At 40.2% G+C, this 25,670-nt stretch overlaps 1 protein-coding gene across 1 annotated transcript; it reads right to left on the reverse strand.

Moving 5' to 3' along the window:
* Positions 1-13,430: 13,430 nt before the first annotated feature.
* LOC113162391 (aminoacyl tRNA synthase complex-interacting multifunctional protein 1) lies at positions 13,431-25,593 on the reverse strand. The gene is made up of 7 exons (XM_026360483.2): positions 25,455-25,593; positions 22,539-22,669; positions 21,633-21,746; positions 20,104-20,277; positions 17,935-18,146; positions 16,569-16,737; positions 13,431-14,767 (listed from the first exon to the last, which is right to left on the reverse strand). Coding segments are annotated over exons 1-7 (969 nt in total). The 5' UTR covers positions 25,457-25,593; the 3' UTR covers positions 13,431-14,600.
* Between the last annotated feature and the right edge of the window lie 77 nt (positions 25,594-25,670).

A 25,670-nucleotide genomic window follows, 5' to 3' on the forward strand; every position in this document is an offset into this window, starting at 1 on the left:
CTTCACCCTCTGTTGGTGTTAACAGATAAGGGCTCTTGCACTCGCCACGATCACAGCAGGAGATCCATTTGTCAAACAGGCAAACCCGATACCGGGCGTCATTGTGCTCCTTTCAACAGCTCCAAACGGTGACACTGCCCCTCCTACTCCCAGGGGACAAGCTTTAACCCCCACCCCGTCCCCATCTCTCTGTCATCCCTCATCTGTAAAAGGAGGCTTTGTCACAACGTCTCACTTTGGCAGTTTAACTTGATAGTTACTATTGAGTGTTTGTGGGTGGCAGAGGGTAAAATTTCCAATGGGTAGATAATAAAGTCCAACAATTACTGGAATCTTCCCATGGTGGATCCACAGATCCTTTCTCTATTGGCATGTCCTTCTGTCCTTGATCTCCTGCTTCTCTGTCCATCCATCTTTCTATTATTCAAACCCTACAGCAATCAATATTTAGTTCCCTCCCACTGCTCTGTAGTGAAGATAGTGGAATATTCCAAGCGGCCCTACGAGCTACGCTTTTACTCTGGGAGAGTGTAGGAGCCAGTGGACTCTGTAAGTAATCAAGACAATGAGACATACACACACAAAGTTGCACAGTCATTCAAACTTACTGTATAGATGCCTTTTATTTATGCCATGAGATGCCATGGCCCTTTGCTGGAGGTCTTCTTCACACCATGAACACATTTTCAGTTACTCAACTTTTTTGGTCCCTGCTGTAAAGTAGTAACGAAAGTTTCCCTGAGGTCATAGCTGTTGCTCTAATTGGATAAGGCAGATGAGAATGATGCGTAATGTTACTGAAATTGTTTTTGAGTCGATGCCTTCCTCCACTGTTGGTCCACAAAGGTCAAGGCTGCAAAGCAAGTTTGAAGTTTGCTGGATGGGTGGTTTGGAGCCCAACAGGTTCCTTTGTTCTCGCTCTTTCTGGCTGGCGCAAATTCATTAAAAGAGCTCAACTTCATGGACCAGGGAAGATTCAAATCCACACTTGTGCCTGATCATGTATTATGGCTAAAAGAGTGCATTAATGCAACCAAGCTCCTGCCAACTAATAATTTTCCCTGTACTTGTGCGGCCACCCAGGTGTTTCTGCACACACACTGAAAACGCTTGAGTTCAATTTAAAGTTGGGCAGCATCACTAATCAACCTTGTAGGTTTTGTTTTTTGTATTTTCTGTCAAATAGCTGCAAGCTGTGGGCGTTTAAAGCGAGGAAATGGCAGGCGAGGCATGAACAGAGATCGCTGAAAGGGCAAGAACAAAAAACTATTTTAGACCATTAAATAAACTGTTAAAAAAAAAGTTTGTGATGTTAATTAAGTTAGTTGATACTGCTGGAAAGATAGTGGAGGAATAAACACTGTGAGGAGTGAAGGGGAACTTCCTCGTCTGTGCCAAGTAACCCACAGGTGATGAGTACAGCGAATTATAGACTGACTAAATATTTATCTGAATAGCTAAGTAGTACTGAAATATTGGTTTTCCAGTTGGTTTTGACTCCACTTCAAGAAACACAACAAATTGAAATCATTGATGATTTAAAACAGAATTAAAACTAATTAACTAATAACCAACAACTACTGTTGAGCTACAGCACATTTCCTCAGAGTTGTTCCCGATGCCCTCTTGGGTTTGTTTTACAGACCCACAAACAAATCACCAGTGTAATCAAGAAAACAATTAGCAGATTAATTAGTAACTAAATAAACTGGCAGCCACAACTCTATGTTTCCTAAAGTCTGATCCACAATACTGAGAGAGAGTTCAGCAACAGACAACGTATCGTTCAAACTCAAGCTTTGTTCATGGGAGAAGTTCGAAGGGCGGCCAGCACCGTGAACATCAGAGCCATTTACATTGTAGCACTGGTTCACAAACCATATGTCTCCTGTCCCTTTTTTCTCCACCTTCAATCGTCCCACACACACACACACACACACACACACTCCCCTGAGGGCGATCCTTTACCAGGCTCCCCTCACTCTTTCTGAGCAGCATGTTCAGTGGGGACCAGGCCATGAATGAACGACCTGGAAATCTCACTGTTTCAAATGACGGGTGTACGGAAGTGGAGCTGCGAGCCGGGCCCATTATGCTTCCCTAGGTTCATTCACAATAATAAAAAAAAACCACACACACACACGGAAAGGGAAGACAGAAAGGTATGGCCCCACCCAGCCCACTCATCCTACCACCCCCACACCAGGGACTCCACTAACGTGACATCATGTCTCTGTCACAGAGCAGACGGCATTGTTGTCAGTGACTGGCTCTAACTTTCTGCTTTCCCTCTCCCTCCCTTTATCTCTCCCTATGCTCTTCCGCTCCCTCCTGCTCTTTCTTCCTCCCTCTCTCCGCTTGTCCTCCTCTTTTTTTTTTTTTGTTTTGTTTTCATGAACAACAAAGGGACGCCAGAGTGAAGGCTGGAGACATCCTTCCTCTCTCTGGCCATTTAAAAAGACAGCTCCCCCTCCCACCCATTCCTCTACTTGAATAGACAACACACACACTCACAAACCTGCACACACACACACACACAGGCCCTTTGGCTGCACCCTTAGCTTTACATTAGCTTCTAATTTCCTTTTTACACAAATGCCCATGTGCACACGTTGAAGCATCCAACTATGATTCTCTCCTCTCTCATACACACGTATAAAAATACACACACACAACCGCAAAACCCGGCTGCCATCATTTATCAACTCCTCGCTGGGAGGTTTTCTCACAGACACTCTGGTGGAGGTGACGTCCCACTTGCTTCTTGATTAACTGCTACCACCCAGATCCCTTTACCAAAACTGATAGGGAGTCAGGTCCTGTGTGGATTCGTTCACTTGTGGAAAACTTAACCTAAAATGTTCAGATTACAATTTTCATGTTACCTTATATAACATTTGTTTTTTATTTGTCATTGCCGTAATGGGTTCAACAGCCAACGACCCACAGAAAAAAGGAAAAGTTCAACCATCAAAGCTAATATGGAGCTAAGATTAATGGCATGACATGTCCTGTAGATATAACTGTACCACAGGCACCGTGGTGTATTTATGATTCTGTACGTTTCATTACTCTTCTTGGTGTGTTTTATGTGTTGTGTATGTCTTCTTTTGTTCTCTTTTTGTGTGGAGTCAAAGCCCCGAGCTGCTGTGTATCATCAGAGGTCACGGCACTTGTCAAAAGGAGTAATCTGAAATGCTTCTCCCCGTAGGGGTCTGACTGTGCTTGAACTCAGCACAATGCGCAGTTAGCCGCCTGATATGCCTGAGCGCCTGCATAAAGAAAAGCTGTTTGAAGTGTTTGGGCTTCATGTAAAACGTGACATATTGCTTCAATCAGCTGCAGTGCACAATCACCACTGTACCTAATGGACTAGGTGATATTACGTGCTCCTCTGCTTTAGCACATTTTTCACACTTTCTTCTTTTGGAAAAACAGAGATGTTAAGTGGGCTGATTATGACTGCTGAGTTCACATGGGTCGCTTAATGTCTTTTTGAAATCCACCTTTTCAGCTTCGCAATAAATAAAGATCCATTTAGAGGTTTTGTTGACACCCTGTGGTACAGCCCCAGAACGAACATGATCTGTTAGCCGTGTGCAGCCAAGTACGAGGTCTGTGTCCCGCTGCAGGAATGATGTAGTCTTTGGCAGATGAACCAATTCTTTATCAGAAATTATATCCCCCACTTGTTCCTTCCAGACATTTCAAGGAACACGGTCAAGGGTGGTATTTATAAATGTTAATATTACACCGTGTTGAGTGTCCATGGTGACTAAAACAAGATTTTCTGGAACAAATGGAGGTACTACAAGCAGAGCGGGGTGTCTACTGCGTCATTAGAAATACTCCTCGTATGTGACATTAAAGACTTAACACTTGCCTCCCGTTGGCAAAGATTAATGAGTCCTGACCCCATTTGTATGATGGAGTCCTTCTCTGTTTTGTTTGGAATAGAAGGTGCAATGAAGTGTTTTTCATACACATGGCTCTTTGCACATTATTAATGGTCTTTGCTGTTTTCCTCTAGTAACACTACCCATGCATAACCATACTGAATAACTGCTCTCCTTTCCTTTGGCACAGTCTATCTGACAGATTTGATTAGTCTTGATTCAAACACCGCAAGATTATACTGTACATGTGTAAAGATATCTGTTTCACATCGTCTTGATAAAGGCCCGCAGAGGATCTGAAGTCAGTCTTCATATTAAGTGGATTCATGTTTAGCGCAGTTAAAAGTGCTCCAGTGTGCAACAAATGTCTTGGCTCTTGTTGCAGCCTTTGTACACTAATGAGAAAATCAACCATGACAAATCACACTGTGACTGTCAGGATGTCTGCATGCAGCATTTGAGGCCTCTTCATTGTCATCATCAGTACTCATCATGTCCAGTAATCCTTGTGGTCATATTTCAGTTTTGTTTGGGTGTTGTTTTGAGCCAGATGACAAGTGTATAATGTGGCACTGAAAGATCATATGATAAAAATAAACAATGTACATTTTTACAAATGAACACCACATATAGTGTATGATTGTCAGGATAGATCAAACTTTAAAACATTGATTAGAAACACACTGCTGATACTGTGATCACGCATGTCAACTTGTGATTTGATTACATTTGAGTGATCTACTTTCGCTTCACAAACTATAGCACTTTCCAAACATTTCTATTAGAGGATATAAATCTTTGACAGCAGCCTGAAAAGTTGTGAAGTTCAAAGGGATAAAATGTACATGTCAGCCCCACCAAAACCATTTCACTCTTGGTAGTCTGACTCTGGTTTCCAAATACTAGCGAGTGATTCAGAGGGGGAATTTCACTTTGGGCCTGGTTATTTTCAAAAGACTTTTATATTAACATATAAGGCGGGGCCTAATCAAAACCATTTTGTGTCTTGTTTGCCACCTTTTTCTTGTTTAGTAACACCAAAAAACAATGGATCCATTTTGGGTGCATCAAAGTCTATGTGGCAGTTTGGCAGTGAGCTAAAAAAAACACAGCTGCGAAATGTTGCAGACCAAAGCTGCTCAATGATTCAAGCAGTGATTCAACCATCAGTCAGTGGCAGTCTCACCATAAGTCCTCAGGTGAAATGGATAACTCTAAGTGATGACAGTTCTTGTAAGTGACCCCTAACATTTCATAGTTTCGTCTTCATATCACAACCTCGCTGACCAACCGATACACTCGGCCAGAGGCCCCTTCTAAAAGCCTCCTCTGCCCGGCCGTCTCCTCAGGCCAAGAGTGACTCCTGAGACCAGCGCACTACACTCATCCACCTCTAATTATTATATCAGGTCTCCAGCCCTTTGTTTTGAGGCTTTGGAGGATGTTGTTTTGTGTTTGTTTGAGAAATTATGGGTGTCCCATCTGCAAAATGGAAAAAAAAAAAATACCTGGGATAGAAAATGGAGCGACCACAATGCTTTCACAATGCTTTTTCCTTCTCCTTTCTCTTACCAAAACTTGATGGTGCAACTTGACTCCCCCTCTATTTTAACTGTGTGTTTATCTAAGTGTCTCCATGGGACAGGCTGATGTGATTCTTTGGTGGACAACCTTTCAGTGATCTACTATGAGAAAAAAAAAAGCAGGATTCCCATGGAAGCTATTCTTTACAAAACAAAAACAACAAAAATGTATATGAATGCTGATGCTAATAACGCTATATGCTAAAACATGGTCACAAAAAGAGAAACAACACTTTATATCAAAACACAATCAAAATGCAGATCAGGATGTTATTATTATTACTATTATTTTAAATAATATAATAATATATTTTCAATAATTCAATCATATCTGGCCTAGCTTTTTACCTCCCGTTTTATCTTCCTCTTGGGATTCAGCACATTGGACAGCTCAGTTTTTTAAGTGCCCAGCTTTTGCCTCGGTGAGATAATCCTAAACATTTGTTCACACATGCGCAGGCCCTAAATCATATGCAGATAATTTGAGTCCAAGAGGCATGAATGGTTTTCTTTGAAGCGCCTTTCAAAAGTTCTGAAGAACCGTGAAAACTGTTCTCAATTCCCTTTCCAGGCAAATAAGCTACAACTGCAGTGTAATTGGTTCAGAGCTGAATTTGTAAGCAAGTTTAATCCGCGGCTGATGGAGTGAGTCACTAATAGTCTGTTTATCAGGGGCAAATGATTTGCATGTCCTTGTCATTAGCTGGAGGAATGAGCTTGTATGGCGCTCCATTCGTCTCTGTCTCTTTTGTTTACTTGTGTAACACAATCTGAGGCCTCCTGTCTGATAAGATCAGTGGAAGGGACGGCTTTATACTCCTACGTGACACTGAGCGTATCTCTCAATCAACTACTGGATGATAAGGCCGACATGACTGACAGGGTTTAAGCTTAGGGTCACTATCCAAGATTCATGGCCTGATATTTATCATGGTTAACCCTGAATTACATGGTTGGGATGTTAGACTGTGAGGTTGAATGAGGTGCTGCGGTAGCTTTGGCATACAGTTTTATGGGCCTTACTGAAGAGAAGAGGAGCACACCTGGGATTCGTGGCCTGTGTGATTTGTTTGGTCATAAAGTAAAGTGTTGAACAAATTAAAATATTGATGTCTGACATTAGACAGAAAGTGAAGAGCTCACTTAACTTAGTACAGTGGAGGGGGAAGGTAATGTGTGTACCAAATGTCATGGAAATCCTGCCAAGAGTTAAGACCATCATTTATCTCAAAACCACAAATGTCAAAGAAAAAGTCACAGAATTACCAAATTCATTACGGGAAATCGTGAATGTCTGTACAACATTTATACAGACATTTGTCTATATAAAGATGTTGATAAGTGAAAAATCGGACCGTGTGGCGGCCCTAAAGCCAGAGGGTCGCTAAAGTTATCACCAGAGGATTGATTCTTTTTAATGGTAATGCATCAAACAGTTGACTGACAGTGTCCCACACGTTAGCCAATGTGGCTAAAAGTCACCTTAAATCACTCGTGAATGCACAGATGTAACACTGCTAATGTTAACTCTACATTTGTGATGAAATGACTGCAGGGCAACAAGTGATGATATCATACTTTAGAGGTGACTGCTTCATCACAGTGCAGGAGATCTGTCAGGCACAGTCATGGCTTATGTGCTTTTTCCACTCAGAGGCGTCATCAGAGTCCACTGACCCTCTTTGGTGTTAAGTACTATTTGTAAAAAGAGCACACACTCATGCACACACACACAGACACAGTGTGGTGAGTCAGCGGCATAGTTCAGGTGTATTTATTTGGGGTCTGGAGTTCAGCCCTTTCGTCTGACTATTAGGAGACACTGAAGTCATTGCACTCAGTATTTCCATTGTCTGAAGCTGTCTCACTGGAGTGATACAGTTGGTGTGAGTGGCCCCCCGAATACTTTGGCAAAGCTCATTTGCATTAGTCACAGCTGCTGTGTGTACAAAAAAAGCACAGCTACTTATGAAGGATTCACCTGCTCCCTATAGAATTAAATACTATTCTTTTAATAACTTATTTCACAATGTGACCTTTTCTTAATGTGAAAATATCATGGTGAACCGCTTTAATGAGGGATCAGTGAAACCCCAAATTATGCCACCATATTTTCAGAATACATTGCGTAAAGTAAGCTTGGTCTCAGCCTAATTTACAGTTTGATTGTGTGCATATGTGGTTGTTTAGTGATTCAGCGCCAGGATGCCATAACCCTGCATCAGCACTTCTCCTTGTGTCCATGAAAGAGGGGTTTTCCCCAAAATGCTTAGGGCAAGTAAACCAAATCAACAAGCATTAAAACAGGAACATTATATCCAATGTGGCAACTATAGTAAGGACTGTGGGCACCATTAATGCCTGTCTTCGTTGTTTATACCTAAAACAGCTGCTCCGCTGAACGCACCGCATGTTATTCAAGACAAAGCTAGATTACATGGTGCCTTTCACTAATATCACAATATCACTTGTCCGCATATGGTAATTGCCTGCATGTACGCTCCATCTGCTTTCATGTGAGTTGGACTCCATCCTCAAACAAAATCCCTGACAGAGCTTAGAAAAGGTAAACCGATCTCATCCTCTGAATAATAATACATTATAAGACAACCGCCACAGAGAAACAAGAGCTCCTTGTCCAACTCTCACTTTGTAAATCAAATAATTGTGTTCACTGATTCACAAAGTATAAAATTACCCTCACCCTAGACTTCTGACTGTCATCCATCAAACCCATCACCTAAGCCTTGTGTATGGTGGCATACACGTCAGTCGTGATGTCCTAAGTGGGCTCTGGAGCAGACGCGAAGCCATAAACCAAAACAGGTAAAGAGCCTCAACTTCTAGCCTTAATTTGTTCAAAAAGCTCCCATTCACGTCTCCCTTCCTTGTTATCTTGGGTTTCATCCGTGGATGCAGGGGACAGTGATGTCCTTGTTTGATTCTAATTATGGTCCTCACCTCAAAAGTTTCCCTCTGGGAACTTCCCTCCTCTCCCCCATCCAAGGGGCTAAAACCCACACTCCCACTGACTCATTAAGTGTCAGAGAACATTAAGACAAACCAGAGCTCGCCGGAGACTCTGTCACGTCTTATCTTCTCTGGCATGTGGAAGTGTCTCCTCGGGCCTCTTGACAGCTGATAGATCAATGCTCCTGAGCGGGGATTTACTGCTGTTGCCCCAGACTCTCGGTTTTGTCTGTGGTGATGTATTTTTAGCCAGAAAACGGGGTTACCAAACTGATCCACGATATGTGCTGATAAATTTAGCCCTCACAAAATGTTTGGAGTTATATTGTTTCTCAGCCATCTCCTAAGACAAATGAGGTTATACTGTAACAATGAAAGTTGCAACTCAAAACACATGTCTCAGCAGCCTTTTCCCTCTCCATTCCTTTGGCAGGTCCAGTAACTAGGGAGGCTAACCACATCCTTATTTACCCTGTTCTGATAGATTTTTTAAACTCAAATTTCTGTTCCCATTAAAGCCTTTCACCACTTAGCACATTGATAAGAAATGGATGCCTAGATGTACCAGCCTGGTATGGATCAGTATCACAAATGGATCAGATAAGCCCAAACAAAGCATTTTGCTCAGAAGGATAATTATACAGTCATATAATACTTCCTCTTCCTCTGCATCCTCTTACACGTTGCTGCAGCAATGAATGATTCCGCATGAGTAGGACTTTCCTTCTGCCACTTCAAAATGGCTTAAATGTCAACGGAGGAAACAAAGGCAAGTCGCCATACTAAAGGTCAGCTCAATCAGGCATGTTTAACTCTTCAATGAGACACACAAAGCCTATTCTTTGCACAGTGAGGATGGTAATTTAGTGGTGGGGCTCTGCCCTCCTGTGGTCAGCACAGCAACTCTTGCTCAGGTTTCTATATATGTGTGAAGACACACAGACGTGTTGGTTGTGTTTGGCCCAGAATCTTCCGCTCGCTTTGCGTAATCTAGTTTGTAGGTACAAACAGGCCTTCTTCAGAGAACATGTGTCTCAGCAGGAACAGCACAGGTGTAAACGGTCAAATTAATGATGGATGAATTTCATTTAGCTACTTGAGTTTCAGAGTCCTGGTGTTGTGAGTGTAGGCTCACTGTTACACTGTCATGACTTTCTGGGAACTCAATGTAACACCTGTACTTCTCCTACAACAAGTCTGTGAAAAAGGCATTGAAATGAACATGTCCATTATGAACCATGTGTGTGCATTGTTTAAATCTACATAAAAGCAATGAGTACAGTACAAAATACTTGAGGAAGATGCTATAACACTCTATAAAAACAAAATCGATGCTGAAATGTTCTTTATCATTATGTTTGTGTTCTGAAGTGACTGAAGTTGCATGTTAGTCTACATTAATCCTATCTTTTACAAATAAAAGACTCTGACATGTCTATTTGAGTATAGAAGTTTGTTGAATGATCGACATCTTATGTGCCATCACGACCTTAGTGCTGTTGAATGAAGACTCTATGATGTGAGTAATGACTCAGTTAGATGCAGCTAAAAAGTAAAGTGGGCCTTTAAGCTGCCATCATGTTTTGAAACATATTATCAGCATCTCTATTTTCAACACATTTTAATGACAACTTCAATGAAGATTGTATGATACGACTGTAAGCTCCAGGACTGCCCTTCCATCAGCTGGTGTCTCCAGGGTCAAAAATGAACTTTAAAATCCCAGTTTTGTTTCTCACTGTGTTTATTATTTTTATTATTTGTGTCACATTTTTGGATGACAGCTGTATTTTCATACCATGTGATTTTGATGTATTATGCGCTTTTACGGCAATCTGGTTCCCCATTAACATTTCCCTGTTGCTTTTTTATTGGTTGGCTATTCTTACAAAATAACTAGTATGAATTTCCTGCTTTAAGTTGGACCTGTCACACTACATAACCCAGGCTGAGGATAGTCCACAGCTGTTTCCTTTAAAATGACGTGTTACATTAGTCTGTGCTGCTCCATGGGAATTTATACATTCTGTAATTCCTTTGGTTGTCTTATTGTTGCCTGATGAATTAAGGGCACATGATGGAGAAGTCACAGCAATTAAGCAAGAAGTGGAGACAGTACGCAGGAGTTTGCTCACTAATGCTACCAGCTGAAATAGTCCTGGCTCTTCAGATTCCTTTCAAAATACTCACTTCACTCAGACAAGATGCAGAAATGTTGACTTATATGTTTCTTGTGCTTTTAAAATGTCCAACAGTGCCCATAATATGGGTGATAGATTTTCTACAGTTGAAAGAGAAGCTTGGATAATTTTGTTCATCGTGAACACTGGTGAAGCATGAAACCACACACAGAGGAGCATGCGAGAGCTGCTCTTTCAACTGCAGCCAAAATATTTCCATAGAGGTTTGTCTTCGCCTCAGCCTTCTACACTATTTTCCAGCTAAACATGTTTTTGCCCATGTTGAAACAAAGCTGTTGATTATTTTAATTTGTGGGTTGTTTGTTTATCTGTGATCTGATTCAAATTCTGATTGGTCACATTTAGCAAATTTTCCATTATGCAATAACCTCCTACCAGTTACCAGTGTGGAGAGAATTAAGAGAATACTAAGTTACGCAGAGGGCTTCATTTGGTAGTACTTTAATTTTTAAATAAAATCTTTCTGAATGGAGACTTTTGGTTTAATCCTTAATTATTTAAACGGATAACTTAAAGGCTTCCTTGTGATTGTTCAATGAGTCCTGAATCCCAATAGGGTTTTTATACAAGAATTTGAGTTCAGAAGTAAACAGGGTTATATCTGCAGATGTTCATGCACATTCAGTCAAATCTCTACCGCTGAAAATACCAGTAGATATGGAACATAATCAGGGAGGAAAACAAATATAAAACAGGTTCTTTCTCTGCTGCTGTCAGTTGTCAGTTCAGCATGAGAGTGATGCAACCATCCTCCCATTTCATCATATCCAGCACACAAGAATCTGGGGATTTTTTTGAGTACAGTTCATGGCATGATGACTGTAAAGACGAATAAATGATGATATGATTTGATCTGATCAACAAAGACTCCTCATGTATTTTTCAACTTGAACAGGCGTCCTGGACTATTTTTAGTGTCTTCTAATTGAAATAATCAGTTGGACTGTTCATTCAGATGTGGTAATATTCACTCTCTAATGGGCCCATCGTGAAGGTTTGCAGGGAGAGTTTTTATGGTTTGTCTATGGTTGATGTCGACACCTATGTATTGTTTGAGTTTTAAATTCATCTTTGTATTAATCTACATAATAAAAAAGGGCATTAAATAATATTGACTGGTACATTAGGCTGTAGAAAGTAGCTACTGTAGTAAATTAAATTATATTTAAACTTTTAAATGATATTGATGCATATACTGAGGGCATGAAGTCCTTTTTTCATGTAACAGTTCAAGTAAACTTGCTTGGGGGGGATTTTATTGCTACATAACAAACACAGAGCCACGGATCAACAGCTGATGTATTATTTCTGAACATAATGCTGGGGTAAAGGTTGTTGACAATAACACATTTATCAATTTGACAACACCTTGGACAAATCCAGAGGGTCTTGAAGTAGTCAAGAAACAGATGATGTCTTAATTCACACTAAATAACAGCTCACAAAACTGCAATGCAAATCATACTGTCCAATATGAACCATGGCTTTTATCCCACAGCTTTGCATTCCTTCATAAAGACCTGTCATAGTTTTACTTTCATGCCTCGCTGCAAACTGACTACTTGGCCTCAGAAATGAGGAATTTATTCCTCATGGCCTCTGCTGTTCCATGATGTTCTGACTGTTGTGACACTGTTTTGTGGAACTTCGAACCCAGCACTGATAAAAAAGTAATATGAAATCTGCCTGTTCGTCATAGCTACAGTCCACCGAATCAAGCTTGCACATGGGTGAGCTAAGATCAATCACATCGAAACACTGGATTTTTTCCAGAATGATTTTTCCAATTCTTCATGTTCCGTCATGCCTAAAGGTGTTGCATTTGTTTCCACCTCTAAAGTCGACAAGGAAATGTGTTTGTCTTTGCTCAGGTCAAGCTGAGGACATGATAAATTGAAGGATTAGGAGTGAGGTAGGAATAATGTAACACCTACAGGTCTTAATAATTTCAATTGTTGGCAATGAAAACCGAAAGTCAACAGTGTCTAGAGAGAGAGAGAACAGATGTAGGTGCCGGACATGACAAGTGCAGAGGTGTTGTTTTGACATATTATTACATAGCGTTTGCACCAACCATCCAAAAACCCTGTGGGGGGTTGATTCAAGAGTCAACATGTAGAATCATCTGGGAAAGCGATAATCTGCCCCCACATAAAAGAGACACGATGGGGAAATATATGTTTACCTTTATACAGAAGTAAGATTGTTGTTTGGTTTATGCCATTTACATTTAGTCTACTGGTCACAGTGTGTTAACTTCCTGGTGTACAGTAGGTCTAGAAGAGTTAAAGAAGGAATAATTGTTGGACAGTTGAATGACATTTTCTGGAAGTAACACATTCTTAGATATCTGGGAGTCAAGCCCATCCTTCTTCGCAGTGGAAGATACAGAGAAACGTCTTCTCCAAAGGCAACTGTACTAATAAACAACTAATTATGACAAATAGCTACACATGCTATAGACCAGTTGCAGCTGAAAATTCAATTAAGGAATGTGTGATTGGCAAACAACTGACTCAAAATATCCTGGCAAGAGCCTTCTCACAGGTTGCAACACTCCTCGTAGTAACAGAAAACCCAGCTAGAACACTGTGGTTTTGTTGAGACTGTGCTCCAGCAGAGGTCAGTTATTAAAGCTGTCAATGTCATCGAAACCAAAATGACCATGGTTATTTTAACTTAAGGTGTACTGTTTTCCTGGAAAGGAAAAGGAAAATAAAATAATACAGCACGTCTGATAGCCAATCAAGCAGATGTGCTGTTTGTGCTCTCAATCTACATCTGATGACAGACGACAGAGTGAAATGAAGCATCCAAAACAAAGCCCAGCCAATATGTTCTGTTTGCAAACTGATGATACCATCAGATACAAATCCTCAGTATGCCATCTGTTGGCAACAAAAGTTAACACCAGCAGCAGTTTAGAGCAGCTGATTTTGAGTGTAGGTCTGTTGATATGCACCATCTACAGGTAAGGAGAGTAATGACTTATGCAACCTAAGACACTGAGAGAACAGGAGCACACACACGTAAAGCAGATTTATTAAAACTGATGATGAGCACATTCCAGCTGCTGCGACGCGACTACCTTACCTGGGTATTGCACTTATTTTCTGGTTGTTGGACAAGAACGTTTATCTATTTGATGGTTTTTTCTGTGTGCTGCATGATGTATGTAGGAAAATGTGCAATTGACTGTGAGTTCTTAAGGCGAGGACTTGAACAGTAAGCACACGTTCTGCACAATAGTAGGTTTTGACCCATGACAGATGTTTTTGCAGAGTCGATAGCCTAAATTACTGTTGATGTAACATTAGAGGCTCTGGCTCACAGCTCTCTGATTCGCCTGCACAGTCTGATACTTCCAGAGGTGGGCAGACATTTTCTTTCAAAGGCACAATAAAACAAAGCACATGGCACTGGCATCAAGATGATGACAGCGGGCCAAGCAGAGTGAAGAAGTGCCGGGGCCGAGCACCAGCTCAATAACCTCTGCAAAGAGCTTAAGAAGCCGGTTGTGTTTTTGTTGGGCTTTGTAGTATTAACTTCCCCGTTTCATCTCCTCTTATTAAAATACCCGAGACTGGATGTAGTGGAAACTAATGATGCTCACACGAGTCCACTGTAGGATATCCTTTGGTTCAAATCAAATCACAATCAAGCTAAAGTGCCTCACCAGAAGACACCAACTCACAGATTTAAAGCATAAACACATTGATTAACTACACTTTATAGAGCGTGACCGTGTCTATTTTAGGAGCCTAACGAGAACTGATTGTCATTGGAAAGATTCACAGGACACACTTAAACATATTTTTTAAATTCTTTAACTGCACATCTTCAAAGCATTTAATTGCATTCATCACAATCCCGTTTCTCAACACCATCATCGTCATCACTCACGATGACTGCCAAATAAACACGGAGCTATTTCAACCAGCTCTGTTATTTTATTTGATTCCACTGTTGCTCATGGTTTGGGCTTTGCACACTCCCTTGCCGGCAACTTCAAAAGCAGCTCCTTTGTAGGTTGCGACACACTGTCCGTCTGTGCGTAGGTCTGGCTGAACCTGCTCCCACACCTTCTTCTTGGGGTTCAGCTCTTTGTCTGGTTCACCTACAATTACAGGTCAGATTGATGCATCAGAAACACCACTGTTCTCCGCTCATCACACATGGTGGGTTCATGGATCGGGGACTGATGTTTTATGAATTTTGTGTGTTAGGTTATGCCCTTGAATAACCTACTTAAACTGTTTTAATGTTTTAATACAGTAACACTGAGACAGTTTGACTGATGGCTTTAAACTTTGCTTTGTGGATTTTTCACATTAAAACATCTGTACAATTGGACCTTATAAAATTGACCAACAATTATATTTATGATTCAGGCCAATTGTACTTTTATTACCCCCACATGAACCGTGAATAGCCTAATGTTCTATCATGTTCTATTACAGCATCAGCCTTTTAAAACTGCCATTTGTTCTTAGCTGTAATTCAAAACATTCTAACTGAACTTCTCAGAATAAAAATATGCATCCAGGGAAAACAATTAAGCAAGGTTCCCATTTCACAATGGCTTTGTGTTTGATGTTGCTTTGCATTTGTGAAAATTCATAGCTGGTACTGGCTGGCTTCCGTCTGGTGTCAACTTCTGCCTCTCTGTGCAACCATCTCAGGCTATGAGGACACAAATGTGTTTCATATGCCAAGGCTACAATGTCCGCTGGTTTACAACCTAAGAGTGGCAACAATCAGTTTTGATCAGAAGCGTGAAAGAGGTTTTGATGAGCAACTTGTGCACATTCTTAAGTTCAAGCAGAAGTACTGGGCCTCATTAGTTGTGGAAATGGGGCAATTACAAACATGTACTCAAACCAGCAGGGGATTGGCTGTAATTGAATGTATACTATGGGCTTTAGTGGGGGGGAAAAAGAAACTAGGAAACTAACAAAAACTCCTTTCACCCCCCTTTACTAGTATATGTACTTTAAAACAGCAAATTATTTACCTTTACAAACAAACAGTAATGCAACACCATGACATGCGTCACTATGATACGAGTCCCATCTTTTCTTCTTCTTTCTTTAATTCATGTTTTGTTTTGTTCCAAATTTTCAGGGGATGGTTTAAATACAGCATTCATAAAAATGACTTAAGCCAAAGGGATCCTTCATGAATTAAACGGCTTTTGGAGTGGCTGGGACATGTGTACTGCCTGGGATGAAAGAGTTGGCTGATGCAGCAGGGTTGTGGCTATGCGGACCACACACACCCACCTTCATCATAGCCTTCTCCTCAACCTTTGTCAAAGTAAAATTCTAATTTGGTTATTGTTCTCTAAGGAATATGGGAATAACAAGACCAATAAAGCTCTCACGTTAAGGACTTAAAAAGACACTGATCTATTGGTGGTGTTCAGGCCATTTTCATTATAGACCAATTGTGCAGCACTTCACAGGGAGAATCTTGACTTTCATACAGTCGAGTTGTCTTAATTGATCGAAATAGGATTAATGCGTTACTTACATAGCACCTACATTACTTGAACTTAACAGGACAGTGAGGACTTGTCTTTCCAACTGACTATGAAAAAGAAGTAGGTTAGATTCCAGCCTTAGCAATGAGGGCTGATTAGCCCGTCAAACCAATAGTCACAGGCCATTTAACCACCACCAAACACAACTGAGAGGTCTTCTAACAAGCGCTTTCAGTGGGGTCTGAGACTACAGCCTGATTGGTGTCCTCAGACGAAGGAATGCTGTGACTGCTTTGTTGTTTCTGGCAGCGAGAAGGTTCAATGACACCCTTCATTTCCCAACAACAGAGGTTCTGTGGATACTGCGTTGGTAATTCAGTGACAACAATCAATCCATTATGTGATATTTAAACTGCACTGATGAGGGTAATGGTACCTGGGAAACCCTGGAAAGTAACTCTGTCGCCTGGCACTGCTCCACTTGGAGGATCAAGGATTTCAACCTTGTCTGGTGAGCTGGCACACATGACCATAGCTTGGGACAGTACTCCTCGCATCTTGGCTGGCTTCAGGTTGCACATCAGGACTGCCATGCGGTTCTGCATCTGTATGGGAAACAGAAGGTTAAATACACTTTTACAGTCCATATGCCTCAGACAATAGAACAAATTATACCAAATTTCCTTGCGTAAAAAAATAAAAAACACCTTCAAAGATGTTGTCTATTGGGGTACAGGACAGAAAATTTGGTAATCCAATGTAAACCATATGCCAATTATAATCTCTTAATTTAAAATGACAGTATCCAGAGGTTTATGGTTTGTTTGCCTCGTTTCATAAACCGAGGACAGCAAACAGGAAAAGGTTTGAGCCTGGAGATCTCTGTGGCTTACCAACATTTAAAAAGATGACCAGATGCAGTTCTGCCAAAAGCTGCAAAGAAGATACATCCAGCATTTCATGAGATGATGTGTACCAGATCTCAAAAAATAATCATACCTTTTTTCTTTGAAGGATATCCTTTAAGAAATAGATAAATAAATCTAAAATCACTTATTTTGCCTTGACAGGGTTATGGTGGTAGTTATCTTTTTTTTGTCTCTAGGCACTTTTGGCAAGCTGGAAATGTTTTGTAACAGTATTTACAAACTAGAAAGTCAGACTGAAGCAATATTTCATGTGTACTGTAGACACGTCCTAACATTTATTTTATGATTAGCCTGTTGCAGACTTGTATTTCTGAATGGTGTGTTTTCTTTATCCACACTCATATTTAAAGCCATAAAACCTCTCAGATATTTCACTAATGCTTGCTTGACAGAAACAGATAATGGCTTATAAATAAGGCAGTTAACAAAAAAGTCACACAGGAATTTCATATATACATGTATTGCCTCTGTGAGTAATGGACTGCCACAAAAGTCAGCAATAGCTCTGCTTTATTAACTGCAGTCAGAAAGCACTTAATAAGGCTGTGCTACTAAACGTCAATGCTGCAACACAGTCACATTTTAAGGCCCCTACAACTGATATTTGTGTGTGTGCATGGAAAAAACTGTTTTCAGCAGACACAAACTATGTGTTCACTTAAATGATATGCTGTCTGCATATGCTGAAATGCAGAAGTGTAATATACAGTTCAAAGGCTCCCTTGACCACAAACTGAAAAAAAAAAAAGTTGGTCATAAAACTAACTAAAGCTTTTCATTTTGGTGGAATTGTACAGAGGATTTTTCTTCAAGCGCAAATCATAAATCCATAAAACAGCAATATAAACATCCATATTCAGACTAAGATTTTACCTGGTCCAGAGGTATGTGCTTTACCAGCCCACTGACCACCGTCCTGGGTGAAGCTTCTCCCACGTCGACCTGCTCCACATAGAGACTGTCGGCATCCGGATGCTTCTCGGCTGTGATTATACGTCCGATGCGCAGGTCCAAGCGAGACACATCCACCTTGGCATCCTCTTGGCTGGGAGCTGCCTGCTTCTTCTCGGCTTTCACCTTTTCTCCTGGAATCAAAGAACGACAAAATCATCTTACATTAATAGTGTAGAGAAACGCTCTTTGTCTTGCAACTGCATGTTTCAGTTGCTTTTAATTTGAAGTATTTTACTGACAGCTGGAGATGGCTGCTTGGTTGGGTCATACAGTAGCTGTCCATCATGTGTTAAGGAAACACCGAAGAGAGGCATCTGTGATAGTTTTCATGCTATTAAGTTAAATGTGCATGATATTACGGCAAATGTTTGTTTGAAAGCACCGAGAATATTTCAGCCAGCTGGTATCTTTCCAAGGGATAATATATAAAAAATAAATAAAAAAAAGAAGTTGAAACAATACTGGGCATCTGTCTGGAATCTGATTTAATTTCCTCCCGTAAATGAAAACACACCCCCCAATGACAGGCCCCAGGGTGGCATGTGTTTTATGTGATCCATAAGTAAATAAAAAATTAAGAAAGAGGTAATGACTTTTCCAACTCTTCCCAGAAATAAGAGTTTCATACCTTTACTAAATGAAAATACCAATACCCATGTTTGGCTGCATGTGAGTGCCACATGATCCAATGACAAAGCAGAAGAACAGATGCTTCCTCCTCCCAAAGAGACAAAGTACCTTTCACCGCCTGATTTGCACACACACACACACACACACACACACACACAAAAACACACACACACACACACACACAAAAACACACACACACACACACACACACACACACACACACACACACACACACACACACACACACACACACACACACACACACACACACACACACACACACACAGATTCCAATGGACTGCACTGATCAAATGAATACAGAGTCTTTAATCATTCCTCTGGGCCCACACCAGCTCTGAAGAATATGAATTCCAACCCCAGCCTTTGATATAATATTCGACGTTCCTCCTCTGAGTAATCTATGCTCTGCTGTGACGACAGTAAAATTACCAGGAGTCCGCTAAGGTTACACATGGGTGCGTAGACTAACAAGTGATGACTGCTTGGATGAGGTGAGAACACAGCTACATTAAAGTGAGACATGTACTTCGGCTCACCTAAAGGAGTAAGAACCGCTCATTAATAGCTCTCTAACATCTGGATGTAAGAAATGCCAGACACACCAACCCATCTGTCAGGGTCTCGGGGTTTGTTGCTTCCTCTTTCAAAATTATAACCCCATAAATACATCCAGCACTGAGGATTTGATTTCAGCAAAAAGATTAAATATCTGAGTGACTCAGTGCTAATTAATTTAAATTCTGTGGAAGCGCCTTTCCTGTTCTGTGTTCTAAATTTATCATCAAATGTTTAACTCATTACTTTTGCTGCATAGAAATGCTCCGATTCGATGATAGAGCCCTAAATGATGCACATCCACCAACTTTTATATCATTCTGAAATTCTGGTGACATTATACGAAGAGACAACCTTACAAATGTAGCTGACACCGTAAATCACCCAACTACATTACAAATGAATATTCACTTAGCATTTTCCTACTTAATCTTGAATCCTGGAACTCATCTAGGACCCGTTATGAGCCAGACACTGCTGTATTATATCCACTATCACCTAATATTGGAAATTCAAATTCAAATGAAAACACACTTTGCGAAGTTCAAATGACTTGTGAGGCTAAGTGCAGAAATGAAAGCTGAATTTTATAAATGAAGTAAGATGAAATAAAGGACTCAGCAGTGAGAGGTGAGAGGCCAATTTTATGGCTGTAACGTTCAAATTTAGTTATTTGGGAGACGCTTTTATCCAAAGCGACTTACAAGTGAGGTGCAAGGCCAGCAACATGGTCCTAGTAGCACACTGTGAAACACATGACGTGACTGTTGCTAAACGCCTAAACAGGCATAAACTAACCTTAAACTGTTTTATTGGATGTGAAAACTTCAAAGGATTGATTCTAAAACCATGTAGAGTGCTAGGAATTGTTCCAGCTGTTACCTTTCTTCTCTGGCTTCTTCTTTTTACTCTCATCTTTGGCAGTGGGGCTCTGGACAGCAGCAGCAGTAGCAGCACTCGGGGACACAGACGGTGCTGGATCAGAGGTCTTTGGTGGGGTGGGCTTCGAACTGCACTCGACATTGGCGCCACCTGATGCCACGCTCACGTCTCGCACTAAGGGAACAAACAAATACAAAATGCGGATTGTCTGCACACAATTGTTTATCCCCCCAAACGCCCTGAGAAGGAACAGAAAGAGCAGAACTGTTCTGTCGCAAAACAGAGGCCATTTCCACTGAAAGTACACAACGTACGCTACTTCTAAGTTGTCCCTGCTGACGCACAGAGCTGGTTGCATCAACATAATACAATGCAATGACAAAGAGGGAGCTTTATTTACACATGCAGTGGGAGGACTGTTCTCCTGATGCAAACTGTTTAGATGGGAAAATGACATAGTGCCCAAGTTGATGGAAACAAGGAAATGGAGCCATAAAGCAGGGAACAATGTCCTACCATAACTCTCCTGAAAAAAACATAACCCCTCATTTAAGGCGCCTGATGTTTTAAGCTCCTACAAAATCTAGTGCCTGTGTCTGACAAACATCGGTCTGTAGGCACACCACCATCACCATAATGCGTTTAATTACCTTAATTCTATGTTAGGACCTGAGATCAGGACATTTCCAGTTCACCTTGGAATTACAGGAAATAATTTCTTAAACTCTTGACATTCCTCCTAAGTTTCCTCTAAAGGTTTTTAAATGAGTATAAAATCCACACTGTTATAATACAGACAATACTTTCTTTTATGCATTACTTTTCTAAAACTAAGCATAAAATATTGGGGAATCTTTACAAACATTAGATTTGGAATCTTGAGTTAAGTCTGCACAAATCAATACTGTAATATTAATAATGTTGAACCGACAGTCATCGTCTAACTCTGCAGTCCTCAGCTTTACAGAGCTTCGATTCTTCTTTTAGCCTATTGTTTCAGGTTTTACCATCCTGTGAGTTCTGCTATCATCAAACAGAGTGTCAGAGTGAACAGTTTATTTTTCTTACCTCAATAATAAATCACTAAAGCAGACTGTCAATTTATTGAAAACAAATTAGACACAATATGGAAAAACCAGCCGCCTTGAGTTTTATTTCTTGATGGGGACTGATTGATTAAATGTTTCTCCTTGAATGTATGTCAGATGCACATTAGCTGACAGACATGTTGTTCCCATCGCTGTAATGGGTTTTTCTGAAGCACAATAGTTGCTTATATTAAAAAAAAAAAAAAAAAAACGAAAGATCTGGTTATAATGTGCTGAGGCGAGAATGCACAAGATGTTATCATTGATAGTGCAAACCAAACAATGCTTTAATGAGAAACAACTGACATCAAATGTCAGACACACACAACCCCTTTTAGCACTAGATAAAAAGGATAACAACATCAAGGTCTTTTTTTAAAGGCAAACATACATTTCTTCTGAGATGGGGGGAATTTTAGCTGGGAACCAAACTCAACTTACCTCCCCTCTTCTTCTCTTTTTCCAGCAGCTGTTTTTTCAGTTCCTCAATGTCATTCTTCAATTTGGCATTCTCCACCATCAGTTTCTTCTCTTCCCTGACACTTGCCTGGACGACTGCAATGAGGCAAATTCTTGTTACTGCTCAGCACGGGAATTATATTTCAACGTCCCACTGGATATTTAAAAAACTGCTTCTTAACTAATGTACCATCAACTAAATGATGTTAGGTGCTGAAATCAATATTGTGTGGTCTTTTCGGGTTAAAATGAATTTAGCACTCTTTATCACAAATAAATGAATAAATAATGAACAGAATAGTAGAGCTGGACCTTGCTTCATTAATCAAACATAAGCTTACAACACTGTTAATATTTGATGAACTACATACTACTTACATAAGTGAGCTCTCAGGTTTCATACACTTGCTAGTGGTTCTGCAAGAATTTTACTCATAAAACCTCTGTCTAGACAAAATGAAGGATGAGTGGGATGAAATTAAAATGTACTTTCACAATGTGCCTCTCATTCCCTGATGGGGACACGGACACACACACACACACACACACACACACACACACACACACACACACACACACACACACACACACACACACACACTTATGGCAGTACACATGTAAGACACTTGTCTAACCATTGGGAACAATTGGGTTTCAGTGTCTTGCTCAAGACACTTGGACAGGAAGAGAAATGAACAAAACGCCAACCCTGGGATTACCGGATGAGCCACATTACTTCCCGAGCCACAACCACCCGACTTTATAATTCATAAACCTCTACCATAAGCCTAAATATACTGTACTTTCTCCTGTGCTTGCATTTTTGTGTACGCTTCACATATACAGTAATGACTTGGCCCAAAATCAGTGTGTGGTGTGCTCTCTTACCGGCTTTCTCCTTCAGCAGCTGGACTTGCTGTTTGAGGTACTCGATGATCTGGTCCGCCTCAGCTGCTCGCTGCTCGAGTCTTAACAAAGGATTGTGACTTGACATCTTCACTAAAAAGCGAGCAAGAAGCCTGAAAGACAAAAACAACATAGAGCCAACACAACGCCACAAAACGTTATATAGAACAAGTGGTATCGAGACGGAAGCATATACTGAACTGATTTATTTCAATACATGGAGGTTGTTTCCTTTTGTTTTAAATCTAAGTAAAGGTTCATGTATTATACGGCGAAAAATGCGCTAGCCTAATCCTTGTTTTCAAAATTAACTTATGCAACACTAGCAGTGTAAAAAGCAAATGGTATTTAGAGGTGCCAAGCTGAGCATTTACAAAAGATACATGTCTGGAGTTACAAGGTTTGCATTCCAGGACAAGTCCACCACAAACTACAGCCTCCAAAATGACCACAGAGTAACATCCACTTCTCCCTGACAGTCTCAACAAAAACTCAACATAGTAATTTCAACAAAGGCTGGATGTGTTGCTTTAGATTGTTCAGGTGTTTCCTATTTCTACGTAATATTGTGTAATACAATGGCGTGGCAGCATTTACACTGTTTCATTATTAAATAAGGGATATTCCTAGATCAACGATATGGCAATATGGATGCCAAATTCTTCATTCGTCTGACAAAACTACCGTATTCTAATATGTTTTCCATTACATGCAACCCCTGTCCCTGGATGTTTTAAAAACCATGTGCTAATGAGATTTTCATGACTTTTATACTTTGGCAGGTTCCCCACAGTGACAAAATCTGACCTCTGTCCACAGGGCATGTTGAGAGATAGTCAAATATGTTGATTTTCATAACAATGACGGTAAATCAGCAAATATTAAGTCCAATCTGACCAAATTTGAATGTTTGCTGCAACATTTCTGTTGATTTCCCACTGTATTTGTCTTTCACAGTAACAACTGGTGAAGTGGCATTCATTTAGTTTATCCTTTAAATATACCAGCATCATATTATAGTCTTACTTTGGACATTCACTTGAAAAAGTATTATTTTGCCACTCAATCAATTAACAGCTGGACACTAGTTTGGGGTAATGGTGGGTTAGGGGTGATGTTCCTTTATGATATTGAACTCTGCAAATTACTTCTTGAAGAAAGAGGAAAAGAAGGATTTTTACAGGCCAAGGCCTAGAGAAGAAAACTTCTTACACATATTATAGGGAGGCGCTGGAAAACAACAGCTGGCCAAAGATGAAAACAAAATGTTGGGGGATGAGGAAATTAAAAACACAAAAGAGCTGGAGTTGATAAAATCAAGGATCAAAGCATTGTTTTTTGAGAAACTGAATTGATTTAAACAGGACCAGTGGTGGAGTAATAACAAGAGCCACAAAAAGGCTGATCTCATTTGGATAACCTCTCAAAAATGGGTCCTGGGCTGAAGTGGGATCTGTAGCATAAAGACATTAAAGGTCAATTCAGCTTTGGATTTGAGATGGAAGTAGTCTACAGTGTTACAGTGACAGGACATGTACCTGTCTTCAGTGTATGCAAGTTTAAATATGAAGTTTTGCTGGTTCAGTACACTACACAGAAGACAGCTAAAAAAAAAAAAAGGCATCCGACTACTACTTGAGCTCTTATCGGTCTCCCAGAAATAGACATGACTGCTCTTCTATAGTCACCTAGACACTTCCGAACAGTTCACACTTTCACTTCACGTCTACATCTATTTTGAAATAAAAATGTCAAAGATGAAACTGCGGGACTTGCACATCTGTTAATCTGTTACATTTAACCACCAGATTTCTCTGGCATGGTGGTGGTGTGTGAGCAGACCCACCAGGAGTGTTTCCTCTTTCCATGCTTCATTGCCGCAGTAAAAATATACTGTCAGAGGATACTTCCCAACCTGTCTGCCAGCCAGACTATTTTGATTGAAGAAAAAAAAAAGTGTGTGTAGAATGCCAGCACCACCTGAAGGCATTACATGGACTTACACATCTTAATTCTCATTAAAGTAGATATTTAGCCTTCGTTACCATGTGTAGTTTAATGTTTTTAAGATGCATGGATTTATTGTTCCTATATGTGACCTTATAAGAAAACGGGGACATGCTCTGCAGTCAAGTAATAAACAGTAGTTCAACGATAATTGAAGTTTGAAAAGTATGTTTAAAGGTATTTACAGTAAAAGTATGTAGGATATACACACAGGTAACTGAATGAAATCAGCAACATTATGATGCATTACTAAGTATAATGGACCTGATGGTTAGTGGAAATCATAGTAAAGCCAAAACACACGTGATGATTAATAGTGATTTTCTTTTAGCTGGCTTTGTTGTGCAATTAGCTATAATTATATGGATCACTTGTTTTTGCAAATCATGAATTACAATACAACATGAAAAGAAAATATAGCTGAACAAGCACTGTGACACAAGCACTGTAAACTTGTTTTTAAATTGTGCTTTCTAATTTTAAAAAGGCATTTTGCCTTTTAAAATGAGAAATTTCTTCTTTTTCATGCAACACGAATACGATCTGGGTTTTATTCCTTACTTTGTTGTCATTGTTTGAGTAATGCAGTATGTCTAGTTAAGTAAGACATAATTATGTTAGTCCATGTAGTTCCACATGATACCAAATCACAATAGAATCATTTCATACTTGATTTGTTAGTCACTAAATTAGAATTAGACAAAAAAAAAAAAACACCCTGATTAAGAATTACTTGATGTTGCGTCAGTGAAATCGGTCGGTTTAGCAACTTCACTTTAAGCTAACCCTCTCTCAGTGGTTTTGATTGCTATGCGTTCCTGACAGCTTACAATTCAAATCCGACAATGTTTAGTTACAGTGGAAATATAAAAGACAGAGGTTTAATCTTACATGAAGCTGCAACCTCAACACGTTTCGAGGATCACTGGGGGCTTGACAGCAACTATGCTAGCACTGCTAGGTAGATAAGCTAGCGTTGGCTGACAGGCAGCTAGCAGCTAGCCCCAGACAGGCTAATTCAGGCCCCCGAGAGTAGATCTCTGCATCATCTGGACACCATGCAGACTTGTAAATGTGTTAGCCATATGCTCTATAGATCGGATACGG

Source organism: Anabas testudineus, chromosome 1, assembly GCF_900324465.2.
Source record: "Anabas testudineus chromosome 1, fAnaTes1.2, whole genome shotgun sequence".
Classification (NCBI taxonomy): Eukaryota; Metazoa; Chordata; class Actinopteri; order Anabantiformes; family Anabantidae; genus Anabas; species Anabas testudineus.